Genomic DNA, 14,241 nt, shown 5'->3' on the forward strand with positions numbered 1-14,241 from the left:
TGCTTTCAGCTCTAAGCACATAGCGCTTATAGACAGTATCCTGAATAATAGGAAGTGAGGTTTCTATAATCTTCTTGGTTATCCTTACCTGTGTGGACTTTCTATCTGAGGCAATGTTGCCACCAAATCAAACAAGGATGCAGTTTGTTAAAACCCGCTTGATCATGCCTCTGTAAGAACCCCACAAAGTTCAGAAACAGGCACAAGAAACAATTGCAGCAACGTTGCTTTCCTACAAATAACCCAAGAGCCGTTGCTGATCTTTTAAGCCTTATGGGAGGGGCCAATCATCTTCTGGCCTTAATCCCGAGGTGTCCTTTTTCCTTCAGCTCCTCTTGCCTTCTGACAGCTCTTTGCATGTGTGCATTAGAAACAGGCTCCTCCTGTTCCTCTGCCTCTCTTCCGTCCACCTCTGGAGACTCCGGAATCCGTGCATCACTCCCAGATGGCCCTGGCCCCATCTGTGCCTCCAATGCAGAGCCCTCATCCGGGCCTTCCCCTGACTCCAGGACTAACCCATTGTCCACCCCAGCCTCCTCACTGTCCAACTCTGCTGCCAGCTCAGCAGACTTCTGGCAGACCACAACAGGGCCTACCAATAATGTTTTCCCCATTCTCCTACTGGTTATCTATAGGTAAAGCAAAAAATGTTGATTTTGAAAATAGACAGCTGTGGATCAAATTCAGATTTCCCCCCAGGGGTTGGGGATGAAAACGCTGGTAGAGTGGAACATATGAAAGTTTTGTCAATTGGTTTTATAGTTTCACTGTAAAAGAGGCTTGGTTTATCTTCCTCATTCAAAGGATATTTAAGATTTTATTTTTGTGCCTAATTCATTCTCTCAAGGTGGCAGAGGGTGCAGAGATTTTCATTTTATTTTGTATTTTTTGCTTTTTGTACTGCTATTTCTTTGCGCTTGTATGTCAAGGCTCCTTATGATGAGTTTGCAAATGTTACCTTACTCTGTGGGGGGGAAAATCAGGGAGACTTGAATTGGGACAACTTAGTGCAATCAACTAGCCACAGCCAACTCACCATGGCCAATATACCATGGGACAACTCACTGCGGGGCAACTCACTGTGGGACAATTCAACAATTCAATTTAAATAATTTAAATAATAAAATAAAATAATTTTAATTTTTCTCATTCACATTTCATTTTGTCACCCCTTTTGCATTCTTTCTTTAATGATTCTGTTCCACCATTTCTTTGACATTAGTGTGACTCTTGTCCTGTGATGAGTTGTCCTGTGGCAAGTTGGATATAGTGAGTTGTCCTGCAATGAGTTGGCTGCAACAAGTTGATTGTGGCCAGTTGGTGCGGCGAGTTGGCCGTGGTGAGTTGCCTGAGCTGAGTTATCTAGACAAGGGGTCTCCAACCTTGGCTTTGCTGGCTGAGGGATTCTGGGAGTTGAAGTCTACAAGTCTTAAAGGGACCAAGGTTGGAGATCCCTGATCTAGACCCTATGATGCTGGATTTTTTTTATCACTGTTAGAGGATTTTGATAAAAGAACAATCTCCCAGGTTTTGCCTTTGATACCATGGGTTGGGATTTGTCTAAATGCTGATTTCAGATATGACAAGGCTCAGTCTAAATCCAGGTTCTAAGACAAGTTTAATTGCCACCAAAATGAGGCGAGTATTTGACTGCATTCAGCTCTGCTTGGATTAAATATGAAGCACAGAAGAATCTTCATTGCTACCACCACAAGCCTATCAGGCATAAGAAGACTTTCAGGAACAATATTTATAGCCATGACTCATAATGATTTCCAAACTGCTCTCATGACAGTTTCTAATTGTGATATCCAACCAGTGTGCTCCAAACAGCCCAAGGCTTTTAGCAGTCTAAAACTCTCCATAGTCTTGACTGTCTTTGTCAGCTGTAATCTGTGAGGACCACATATCCACATAAGACCCTTTAAGCTGAATAAGGTGAAATCGCTTCATTCATGAAAAGTAGACTGTTTTCCCCAATGCCCCTTTGGAAATTATGAATCTCATCACCTTCAATGCTCTAGCCTATTTAATTTAACAATGATGTCTCATTTTATTTACGAACCAATGTGATGCCAACCACAGGTGATCTATATATCTCTGTTTAATTTTGAGTAGAGCAGAAGAACTGTTGGATTGAAAATGAATGCCCTGCAGTATTTCATAATGAATCATAATTATATTTAATACAAATACACATCACAGACAAGGGACAGTAATGTAAAGGGTAATACTGTGGATTTCAATGTCCTTTAGACCTACTAGATAGTCCTAAAGCTGATTAAACATAATATGACATGACCAAAATTTGGACCATAATTTTCATTGATATGCAAAAGCAATTCTTAAATGAGTTGCACCTGATTTTTTTTTTTGATTTTTTCCCATGGTTGTTAGGCAAATAACTATAGTTGCTAAGTGAAATGTGCTTCCTTAAGCAAATCTGGCTTCTTACTGTGCTTGTTAGGAAACAAGTGGGAAGATTGTAAATTGTGATCTTATGTTCCTGGAACATGGCACGCATCATAAAAATTTGGGCACTTGGCAACTGGCAAATTTGGATCTCATGACTGAAGTCATAAGTACGAGGAACAGTCAGAAGTCATTTTTTCAATACTGTTGTAACTTCAAATGCTTACTAAACAAATGGTTATAAATTCAGAACTACCTGAATGTTATGTATTTGTTAAACAGCAGTTTGTGATATGTGTATGGGAATGCATGTAATGATTCTATACAGTCTACATGTCCAAAGAGAAATCATATTGATGAAATGGGAGAAACCTTTGTTGTTAGTTGCGAAGGCATGTCTGACCCATGGACAATGTTCCTCCAGGCCTTCCTGTCCTCTACCATCCTCTGGAGTCCATCTAAACTCATGCCTACTGCTTCAGTGACTCCATCCAGCCACCTCGTTCTCTGTCGTCCCGTTCTTCTTTTTCCCTCAATCTTTCCCAGCATTAGGCTCTTCTCCAGTGAGTCCTTCCTTCTCATTAGGTGACCCAAATATTTGAGTTTCATCTTTAGGATCTGGCCTGCTAAAGAGCAGTCAGAGTTGATCTCCTCTAGGACTGACTTGTTTGTTCACCTTGCAGTCCAAGGGACTCGCAGGAGTCTTCTCCAGCACCAGAGTTCAAAGGCCTCAATTCTTTGGTGCTCAGCCTTTCTTATGGTCCAACCTTCACAGCAGTGGTGGGATTCAAATAATTTAACAATCGGGTCTCTGCCCTAATGATTTCTTCCAACAACCAGTTCACCAAACTGCTCAGAAAGTTAACAACCGGTTCTCCCGAAGTGGTGTGAACTGGCTGAATCCCATCACTGCTTCACAGCCATACATTGCAACTGGAGAACCATAGCCTTGACTATATGCACTTTTGTTGGCAGGGTGATGTCTCTGCTTTTTAGTATGCTGTCTAGATTTGCCATTAGCTTTCCTCCCCAGGAGTAAGCATCTTTTAATTTCTTGGCTGCAGTTCCCATCTGTGGTGATCTTGGAGCCCAGGAAAATAAAATCTGTCACTACCTCCATTTCTTCTCCATCTATCTGCCAGGAATTGAGAGGGCCGGAGAAACCTACATCATTTTAATAGCCTGTGGTTTTTTTTCTTCTTCTTAACATTAAATAGGTGTGGGTTTTTGTGTTTACAGTATATAAACAAATTTTAGTTTCGTTTAATTTTTAAGTTGTTATCAGTCATCTTACATTTTTCGGCTTGAAGATTTTACAATCTTTTCTGCTGCCTATGTGTTTGAGTTTGTCTTATTTTTTCTTATATCTTTTCTGTTACATTATGTTAAGGGGCGTACATAAGAGCACAAGTGTGCCTACCCTTCCTGTCCTATTGTTTCCTTTCGTTATATCCAATTAATATAGTTATTACATACTCATACTCATATATATGCTTATATATTGTATAATTATTTCATGTTTATGCTTATATATATACTGTGTGATAAAATAAATAAACAAAATAAAATGTTATGTATAGGTATGTTGCTGTATGAGTGTATAGAGTTAGATTTCTTCTTTAAAATAGATTGCGTATATTAATTGCTATATAAATATGTAATATCTTACAATGTTGCAAACTATTGTCCAATTGTTGTCAAGAAATGTTAACTCTAATATTTTTAAAAGTTTAATATTTTAAAAAAATAGTCTTCAAAGTGCATAAAGCTTGGAAACGTACTTTAAAAATGACATCCATAAGTGGTAAAACAAAACAAAAGATTTCTTATCAATCACATCTTAGATGAGAACTACTTTTTATTGTAGGGTAATATGCATTGTTTTAATCTACCCCAAATGTGATTCATCAATTCATAGTTTGCTTACTGAAAGATAGAAAATAAACATTGCAAATAAAGAAAGAACTTGGACAAATGCATTAAAAAAACCACACAATTTTCCTCTCTGGTTCTCAAAACCTCAGGAAATTTCCCGTTAAAACTGAACTCCTCACCCTGCAAATGACTGATAGTTGGGTTCTTCAGAATTTAGCATTAATTAGAGTGGAAACTCCCATCACCAGAATTGTGTTTTTTTTAGCACATCTTTTTACTGTTTTTGTATGTTGTCATTACAACTGTTTGGGAATAAGAGAAAGATTTATGAAAAATACAAGCATACATCCTAAACTAGACACTGGTACACTTCTGACATCTAATGGCAGTATCAAAACTGGTATCCTTAACAACATTGCATATGCATATGGTATTTTGACATGGCTGTATAAGAGTACAAATATAACAGAATGGCTTAGGTTTTTGAAATGCTTGAGTTCTTTCTTTTTTGCCACTCCGTGGAAGTGTAAATTTAACTGATACATGAAAATAATAATTAAAAAAACCAGTATTAGATATATTTATGTTGACTTTTCTTCTGTTTCCTTGCATTTTCTTCTGTTTTCTGTTTGTTCCAGGAAAAAGGCCAAGAGCCATTTGAGTTGAACAGTAAATCAATCAATAAATACATTTTATTTCTTTTTCCTTAAATTAAAATGGGATCAATCTCCCATCACGCTATACTATTAAATGCATGAACTTTTGTCGCTGTCCAGTATCTTAAGCCTTTCTTAAGACAACAAAAATCAAAGCAGTGTTGTAATAGAAGATAATAAGATTTGTTTTATCATTTGGTAGATATTCTTTGGATCGCCACACTGATTTCGACAGAATATTCAACATCTACTCAGGAAATGGCTCCATCTTTGTTTCTAAGACCCTTGATCGAGAAGCAGCCCCATGGCATAACCTTACCGTGGTTGCAACTGAAATTAGTAAGTTGTATGTACACTATAAAGTCAGTTTGAAAAGAAGAAATGGAAACCCTATATTGAAAGCTGAAATTTTATCCATGCATTATTATTTATGTCATCTATGACATTATACCCAGCAACCAAATGTATATTCCACTATTTTTGCTTGCACAACTTGATACCCAATGCAATTATACTTACAGTTTTTACAAATTCATTTACAGTACAATATGTATGAAATAAGATACTAGTGCATTTTAAATGCTAATAAAGATGGGAAATTTTTAAGGCTACCAAATATGGGTTTCAAAAATCCAGGCTGCAACTAGATGGCAGCCCAGACCTACGGAAAACAAATCCTTGCGTACTTTTTTTCTTCAAGATATGCTAGATTTGTTTGTTTTGTTAAGTTTACCAGTGTAATTTTTCTGGCATTTGTTAATAATACTGAAAATGATTTTTTTTAAAAACAAACAAACATAAGGAAAGTACGAATACATGATATAGCCATAAAATCTAGTGAGAAAATAGGTAAGAGTTTTAAACTAGCTTTAACCAATCTTTTACTGGTCAGTGCTAAATAGAGAACACATAAGGATTTTGCTTGACCAAATTATTGTGGCAAACATGGTGAGCAATTTTACATGGTTTCTCAGCACCTTGCCAGAATGTCCCACCCATTGGTTTTAAATTGAACAGACAGTTTCTCTGACTTATTATAAGCAACTGTCCACAGTTTCACGAGGAAACTTTATACATCTGAACTGAAAATACTGAAAACTGAACCAGTGATCTTTTTCTGTACTTCTGTACTTTTTCTCAGTCATCCAGGTCATGGTTGTCCCAAATGTGCTTTTTCGGGAGTCAACTGGACTTTCTTGTTTTTTCTTTAAAGACGTTTCACTTCTCATTCAAGAAACTTCTTCAGCTCTGACAAGATAGTGGGGAATGGAAGGATTTATATTCCCTGCAGACAGCTGGTCACTTTCATCCTTTTAGAAGCTGGTTGAAGCACTTTGAGGTTTATTTCACCTCGAGGTTCAATTGAGTAGTGCCCCTGGTTCCTGTAGTCTGCAATTCCCCCACCCGCCCCGGGAAATCCATTCCTAATCCCAAACTATTCAAACCATCCCAAATTGAATAACTAAAAGTCTGTAGAGATTCTCAGTCATCCAGGTCATGGAAAGATTCCATTCCCCACTATCCTGTCAGAGCTGAAGAAGCTTCTTGGATGAGAAGCGAAACATCTTCAAAGAAACAAAACAAGAAAGTCCACTTGGCTCCTGAAAAAGCACCTTTGGGAAAGTAAACTTTTTCTTGCAAAGTATAACTGCCGTGCCGAGCATTAGATCTTCTCTTGCATTTTTGCAGGAAAGTTAATAGGCTGTCTCTCTAGTCTATGAGAGTAAAAACTTGGGACTGCTGCAATTAGAGAGAGTTTCTAAAAAGTGATGACAAAGCCTAGTCCCTGTACAAATTTACTTGGAAGAAAGTCCTACATAGGCAATGGGAAAGTGTGTTGGATTTCAGCTTCAATATGAAATGTTAATATTGCTTTTTATTCATGTATTAAATTTCTATATTGCCACAGTCAAAACAGTTTTGGTGGGATAACTTTAAAGTAAAGGTAAAGGTTCCCCTCGCACATATGTGCTAGTCATTCCCGACTCTAGGGGGCAGTGCTCATCTCCGTTTCAAAGCTGAAGAGCTAGCGCTGTCAAAAGACGTCTCCGTGGTCATGTGGCCGGCATGACTCAATGCCAAAGGCGCATGAAACGCTGTTATCTTCCCACCAGAGGTGGTCCCTATTTTTTCTACTTGCAGTTTTTACGTGCTTTCGAACTGCTAGGTTGGCAGAAACTGGGATAAGTAATGGGAGCTCACCCAGTTACATGGCACTAGGGATTCGAACCGCTGAACTGCTGACCTTTCGATCGACAAGCTCAGCATCTTAGCCACTAAGCCACCATGTCCCAGGATAACTTTAGGAATGTCTTAATTGGACATAGCCCTTGACAGCCAAGGCCAAAACAAAGATTTTATTATCTTTAATCCTATGTACGCTAAAAAAAAATGTACTTGGTAAGACATTCAGTTCTGCCAAAGAAATGTTTTGAAGTCCCCATAGGCAACCGTGGCAAATGGAGCTTTTGACAAAAAGACAGAGCAACATTATATCACAATGCAAGCTCTGCCCCCTACTTACTTGCATGAAATCATGATTTAAGAAAAATGAAGTTTGTGTCAGGATGTCACGAGGCATATTTCATATTTCATTATTTACTCCTTGGTATCCCTCGGTAGATGGCCATGAAAGTGCTCCTAATTCTTGGAATACATTGTTTTTGTTTTGCTATTATATTATTTTGGAATGACATTTCTAAAATACACTTTGAGTTGTGCCATACTTACACCATAGTCACTGACGCTTATTCTTGAATCTCAGAAAAAGAAGTGTTATAATATTGTGATCAAATTCCATCTTGTCTGTTTTGTTTCAGGCAATCCAAAGCAAAGTACTCAGACTCCCATCTTCATTCGGATTTTGGATATAAATGATCATGCCCCAGAGTTTGCCAAGTTCTATGAAACTTTTGTTTGTGAGAATGCAAAAGCAGGACAGGTAATACAGCAATATTATCGAGTCTGATTAACTGTGACAGCATTTTGCTCTGTGTCAATTATAAAAACGAATTGATTACTTTTTTAAAAAAAATATGCTAAATTTCAGTAATCTCAACTGTAACAACTCTTTTGCTTCACCAAAGTTTTTTTTTAATTGAAAAAGTTTTACAAAATTTTTTACCACTTAATTCCCCCCATCCCCCCACCCTCCTCCCTCTCCCTTTCCCCCTCCCCTCCACCCTTCCCCCCCCCAGGACTTCCCAGAGCAGAATACAGGTTATTGCAGCTATCAATCATAAACTAAATTACACCAATAAACCATTATCCATAATCTATCCTCTCCCTTTGAAACCTTAACTCCCCTTTCCCTTATAAACAAGTACATTAATACAATTCTTACAATCACTCTTAAACTATTTAACACTTCAATCTAAAATTAGATTTAAATGTAATCAGTCCAATTTTCCATTCCAGTGTATATCTTTCTTGTAGATTCTTTGAGTACATTAAAGTTTCTGTTTTCTTTCTTAAATCCATTAGAATTAGTCCAATCAGCAGTGCTGCATCTTCCAATATATCAGTAACGAAAGTCCAACTACCAACATTAAATTTAAAGTCAATTTAGGCCTTATTATTCTTCAAAATAATGTCTTATGTAATCCACCAAATTTATAATTCTGTCACGCTTATTAACAAATAATATCATTTTTCAATTCTTAATACTCCATCTCTTATTCTATTTTTATCATTACCTTATTTAACCCCAAATCAAATTTTATCCTAAGTAATTTACAATACTACAATCACACAAATATTTAAATTATAAATTCAAAAAATACCATTTAACTTTAATCCAGATTCTTCCCCATACTTCCATCACTTTATTTATAACCTTCAAATTATTAATTCAAACAATACCATTTACATTTAATCATAATTATTCCCCCAGTTCCATCCCTATAAATTACCAGATATTTTATAACCATTTTTTATACATTCCCTAATGAAATATTTCTTTCTATTTTTATCAGGACTCTCCCAAATCAAATAATACAATTATTAACAATTCAACCATCCATATATATATAAAGTCAACTTATTGCCCCCCCAACAATCTGGGTCCTCTGGGTATATAAACTGGGTCCTCTGGGTATATAAACCAATAACTTCACATTATAAATTCAAACAAATACAAATATTTTTTTTATAAACTCCCAATAACTATTCTTACAAAAAACATATATAAATTAACCTTTCTTCTTATATTATATTCAATTTCAATTATAATTTATCCTTTCCCATAAGAAAAAACTCTTTTGGCATAGCGCCATTTTTATTTCCTCTCTGTACCTTTTTAGTAGTTACCCAACCCATTTGTTCCTCTACTTCGTCTATTTTTCCTACTATTTCTTCTTCAGCAATTACAGGCCCCTCTTTACCTTGTATTTGTTTTACTTCCTTCTCCCACCCTTTTGCCTTCTCACCTATTCTCATCTTGGCTTTTAACAATAAAGGATTTCCAGCCTCTAGTATATTAGTGTAAAAGTCTCTTGCTTTGAGAACTGTACTAAGACAAAACTTTCTTCCTTTATAATTCACTGTTAATCCAGCTGGAACATCCCATCTTCTTAGATCATTCCAACCCTCCAAAAAAATATTTATATAAAATAACTGGGGAGTTAAAAATTGACACTTGCAACTGCCAGTACTCCTGATTTTGCTCTGTCTGCTTATTAATCCATTCCAAGTTTAAAATTGGTAGCAGCTGTGGATGCGGCATTTTGCTCTGCCTTCTGCAGAGGCGTCCTGGATCCAGAGCTTCCCCAAGCTTGGGAGGGAGCCCTCGCCCTCAAGCCTCCAGTATCATTCCTGGGGCTTTTCAGGGACGGGCTCTACCTCAGCTCATTTGCTCACCTCTCTCTCTTCGCCCGGGGGAGAGGTTTCCGAGCTGCCAGACAGCTGATTTATGCTGTCTGAGTGGCTCTACAGATCACAGGGCTTGCGATCTAAAAAAGACCACCATCAATGACGCGGCACCACAGGAAGTCCCTTCACCAAAGTTTTGAGTGAAAGAAAGGAGATGTACTCCTCATGATGTTGGTTGGTTGATTTGATTTCATGGCAATACATAACAGCTTTTAGAAGTTAACAGTAATATAACCACACATATAGAATTATGTGTGTCCTTAGCAATAAAAACATAAACTAATAATTTAAAGTTCAAAAATAGAACCATAAACTAAACACCATCTTAATAATTTCCAAGCTACATTCCACAAAACTTCTGCTTTAGCCAGTTTTTGGACATCTATCATTGAAGAAGCTAGTTAATCCAAGTATTAGAGGGATGTAGCCCCCCAAAAAACAGGGCTACTACTCTAATTATTTTAGGACTGAGAAACTGTGTTTGGGCCTCAGATTCCCATACTTCAATGAGGAATCATCACCTGAGTGGACAAGCTGATTTCAAGTGGGAAAAACAGTCCTGTAATGACATCTGGAATGCACTCTACCTGGGACTACCTTCAAAACATTTGAGCTAGCCCAAAATACAATAGACTGGCTGTTGGAAAATACTTTCTGACAGAAACACATTACACCTGTGTTTTGGTTTTTGTGTTGGCTTTCTATTGGCTTCCAAGTGCAATTCAAATGACAGTTTTGACCTTCAAAGTTCTAGATGAGTTATGTATGAGGTACTCCAGGACAATCTCTTCAACCCATCTCAATCTGTCTGATATACAGTAGGTTCCTAGAAGAACCTGCTGGGGCCCCTCAGTTATGCTGTTAGAAGGTTCTGAATAGAATAGAATAGAATAGAATAGAATAGAATAGAATAGAATAGAATAGAATAGAATAGAATAGAATAGAATAGAATAGAATAGAATTTTTTATTGGCCAAGTGTGATTGGATACACAAGGAAATTGTCTTGGTGCATATGTTCTCAGTGTACATAAAAGAAAAGATATGTTCATCAAGAATTCTAAGGTACAACACTTAATGACAGTCATAGGGTACAAATAAGCAATCAAGAAAAAATCAATATCAATATAATCATAAGGATACAAGCAACAAAGTTACAGTCATACAGTCATAAGTGGAAGGAGATGGATGGTGGGAATGATGAGAAGATTAATACTAGTGCAGACTTAGTAAATAGTTTGACAGTGCTGAGGGAATTATTTGTTTAGCAGAGTAATGGCATTCAGGAAGAAACTGTTCTTGTGTCTAGTTGTTCTGGTGTGCAGTGCTCACACATATTTTTCCAGATTTATTGTATGTTATTCATTTTATACCATAGATATTTTAATGTACTGGATAATTTACTGGATCTAAGCTGTGAAAAGATTTGATTGTAGTGAGTATCCAAATAAATAAAAATTAAATCATATTTTACATGGCAGGCTTCTATGGATGTGGTGCTAGTTCTTGTGCTGCTATGCTCAGAGTTCAGTCCAGCCCTTTCCAAACACTGGTAGGATTTCCAATGTCAGCCACTATCTCTACATCCCATGCAGGGTCTTGCATTGTCATGACACTTCCTCTGCTTGATCTTTCACCCATAGCTGGTGCTTCGTCAGGCATTTTTTCAGCCACTCCTCTTTTGGTGCCATCTTATTCCAGATGCTTTGGATTTCATTCAGGATCGTGGCTTTGACACTCACAAGAAAGATCCTACCCATCTTCTTTCTGGCTGACATACAGTTTATGAGTATTGGACTTGGGGTGGATATTCTGTACATTTTGAGGACCCTCTGAATTTTCACATCAGCACCCTCCATGTTCTTCTTCGGCCAATTCACTATGTTGACAGGGAATTTGGCAGGGCAGAAATGTCAATGACATGGAACTTGTTGTTCCCGTTGAGCTGACTCTTTAGGACATGCTTATCCTTTGTTGGTACTTGGATGTTGCTAACTTCCTGTCCTTCTCATCATGGTTCCCATGTGAGATATCAAGGTATTTGGGATTTCTTGGTATTTGAGGGATACTAACAAATTTTGGGATACCAAGGTATTTGAAGATGGTCTATATGTCTGCTGTGTGGCCCGCTGGTAGTTCCACCCCATTGGTCTTAACTATTCTCTAATGAATAATATCTGGCCACACTTCTCTTGTCCAAATAACATTCCAATGTGTGTGTGTGTGTTTGTACTCACTCACTCTCTCTCTCTCTCTCTCTCTCTCTTACACACACACACACAAATGCATACACATACATACATACATATGCTATTTATGTTGGTTGAAATTACACAATCTGTTGGTGGGTGGGTGTTTTGTTCATCTTTCTCCAGTCTGTTTCCTCTCTTTAAGTTTTTCTTTTTCTCTGTGTGGTCATTTGAAATCTTATCAGACTTACACAGAAGCCTGAAAAAAGACATGTGCGCTGAGTAGCACAGTGTGTTCTTGAGCTTCCAAAAGACTTCTAAATCATTTTCAAAGTATGCACAGCACAGCCTTAAAAATTGCATTACTAGGGAAAAGAGAAAGACATGATTAAAGCTTCCTTTAATTATACTTTTATATACATGAGTACTCAAAAGTTCAATTGACCTCCTGAATTTTTTTTTTTTTTTTAAAAAACACCTCAATTGCTTTTTTAAAATCACACTTTTATTACCACTTTTCATGCAAATTGACATTCAAGAATCAATCATGGATTACACCCTCGCCTTTCCCTACCTTTGTTTATGAGATACAAGCCCCGGGAAATGCACAAAACTTCATTTAAAGATGTTGTAAAACAAATCAATAATATCATTACCACTTGTGTAGTTAATGGTCTTTTCCTTCTATCATATTAAGCATTGTAATTTGGCTGCCATGTTTCAACTGCCTCGGTGAGGCTCAGCAACGTGTTTGGGAACACAGTTTGTGCTCTCTGCACAGAAGTACTTGCACCAGGTCAACTAAGAATGCTTTGCAACAGGAAAAAAAAAAGTTGTCTTTTTTAAGGGCATTACATATGGAGCAGAAAATCAATAGCTAGTTCAGTGTAGGTAGGAAGAATTATATGCTTGGCTGATTACAAATGCACACTTACATACAAACAAATGTCCTTTTTTTAGAGTAGGGCTGTCAGTTGGCTAAAGGATTGTTTAGTTATTTAGCTTGCCTCTGATTAATTAATTGATTTTGTACAGGTAAAATTTATGTTCAGGCAACCTCAATGAAGTTGCTCCACTAAGAATTCTGAAGGAGATAAACTGGCCTTTGCGTTCCGCAACTGCATTTTCAATAGCTTCCTCCATATGCTGTGACTTGACTTAACTCTCCAGCTTCTTAGCTCACTTGAGATCAGGCTGACTAAAGTGACTTTAAAGCTTCCCCTTAGTCAGAATTCAGATATTATTTAGAGCTTGGCTCTATTTACAGCCAGCACAATACAACTCAACTCAGAGACAGTAGAATGGAAGCATTGTGGCCTAACAAATTTTATGTTTTTTGATGTTACTCACAGTTTACTATTATTTTTTAGAAAAACACAGTAACCATTATTATTGAAGGAAAAGGGTTGTGATTTACTTACTGTATTTTTCGGAGTATAAGATGCACCTCCCCCCCCCAAAAAAAGAGGGTGAAAATCTGGGATCATTTTATAGTTCAAATATAGCCCCACCCAGCCTCTCAAACGGAGATTTCAGAGGCTGAAAAAGCATCTGAAAGAAGCTTCAGAAAAAAAGCCTCCAAACAGCTTCAGAAAAAAAATGCCTCAGAGGTTTTTTTTCTGAAGCTCTGTTTCAGAGGCTTTCAGAGGCATAAAAAAAAGTTTTTTTCTGAAATGGAGTTTCAGAAGTTTCAGAAGGTGAAAAAAAGGAAGGCACAGAGCTCACAACCAAGGAACCTGTTGCTAAAATTCACCTTTAGGAACAGCTGATTGGGGGTATTCCGGGAGGCCAATCCACCTGCCAATCAGCATTTTTCTTATTTTCCTCCCCAAAAACTAAGGTGTGTCTTATACTCCAGTGTGTCTTATACTACAAAAAATAGGGTATTTCTGACAGACAACATAATGCAACTGTGCAGAATACACAATCACATCTTTTGGGCTGTGCTGTCATGGGACATAAATCATCATGTTAATGTTATTGTGGCTTCTAACATTAAACCTTTCATTTTCTACCAGTATTCAAAGCACTAGGAATGTAAAGCTTTCCTAGTTCTTATTTAAGATAAAGACAACATTTACCAAAAAGGCAACTAAATACAGAAATGGATGATGTAACTGCCTTGTGTAAAGGCAATTACACAAGTCCCTTTTTTAAAAACTTATGTAGAGATGGATTTTATAATATAGTATTCCTATTACACTTTGTCTTTTTATATCACTTACACTGCCTCCTAATATTA

General features: G+C 37.1%; 1 protein-coding gene across 2 annotated transcripts in view; it reads left to right on the plus strand.

The window, feature by feature from the left end:
* The window catches only part of CDH9 (cadherin 9), a 156,624-nt gene that overhangs the window by 118,518 nt on the left and 23,865 nt on the right, over window positions 1–14,241 (plus strand). For both annotated transcript variants that reach the window (XM_058178048.1, XM_058178049.1), the window contains 2 exons: window positions 5,146–5,282; window positions 7,763–7,884. In XM_058178048.1, coding sequence (XP_058034031.1) covers window positions 5,146–5,282; window positions 7,763–7,884 — 259 coding nt within the window. The remainder of the gene's footprint in view (window positions 1–5,145; window positions 5,283–7,762; window positions 7,885–14,241) is intronic.

The sequence above is a fragment of the Ahaetulla prasina genome, chromosome 3, assembly GCF_028640845.1.
Source record: "Ahaetulla prasina isolate Xishuangbanna chromosome 3, ASM2864084v1, whole genome shotgun sequence".
NCBI classification, from domain to species: domain Eukaryota; kingdom Metazoa; phylum Chordata; class Lepidosauria; order Squamata; family Colubridae; genus Ahaetulla; species Ahaetulla prasina.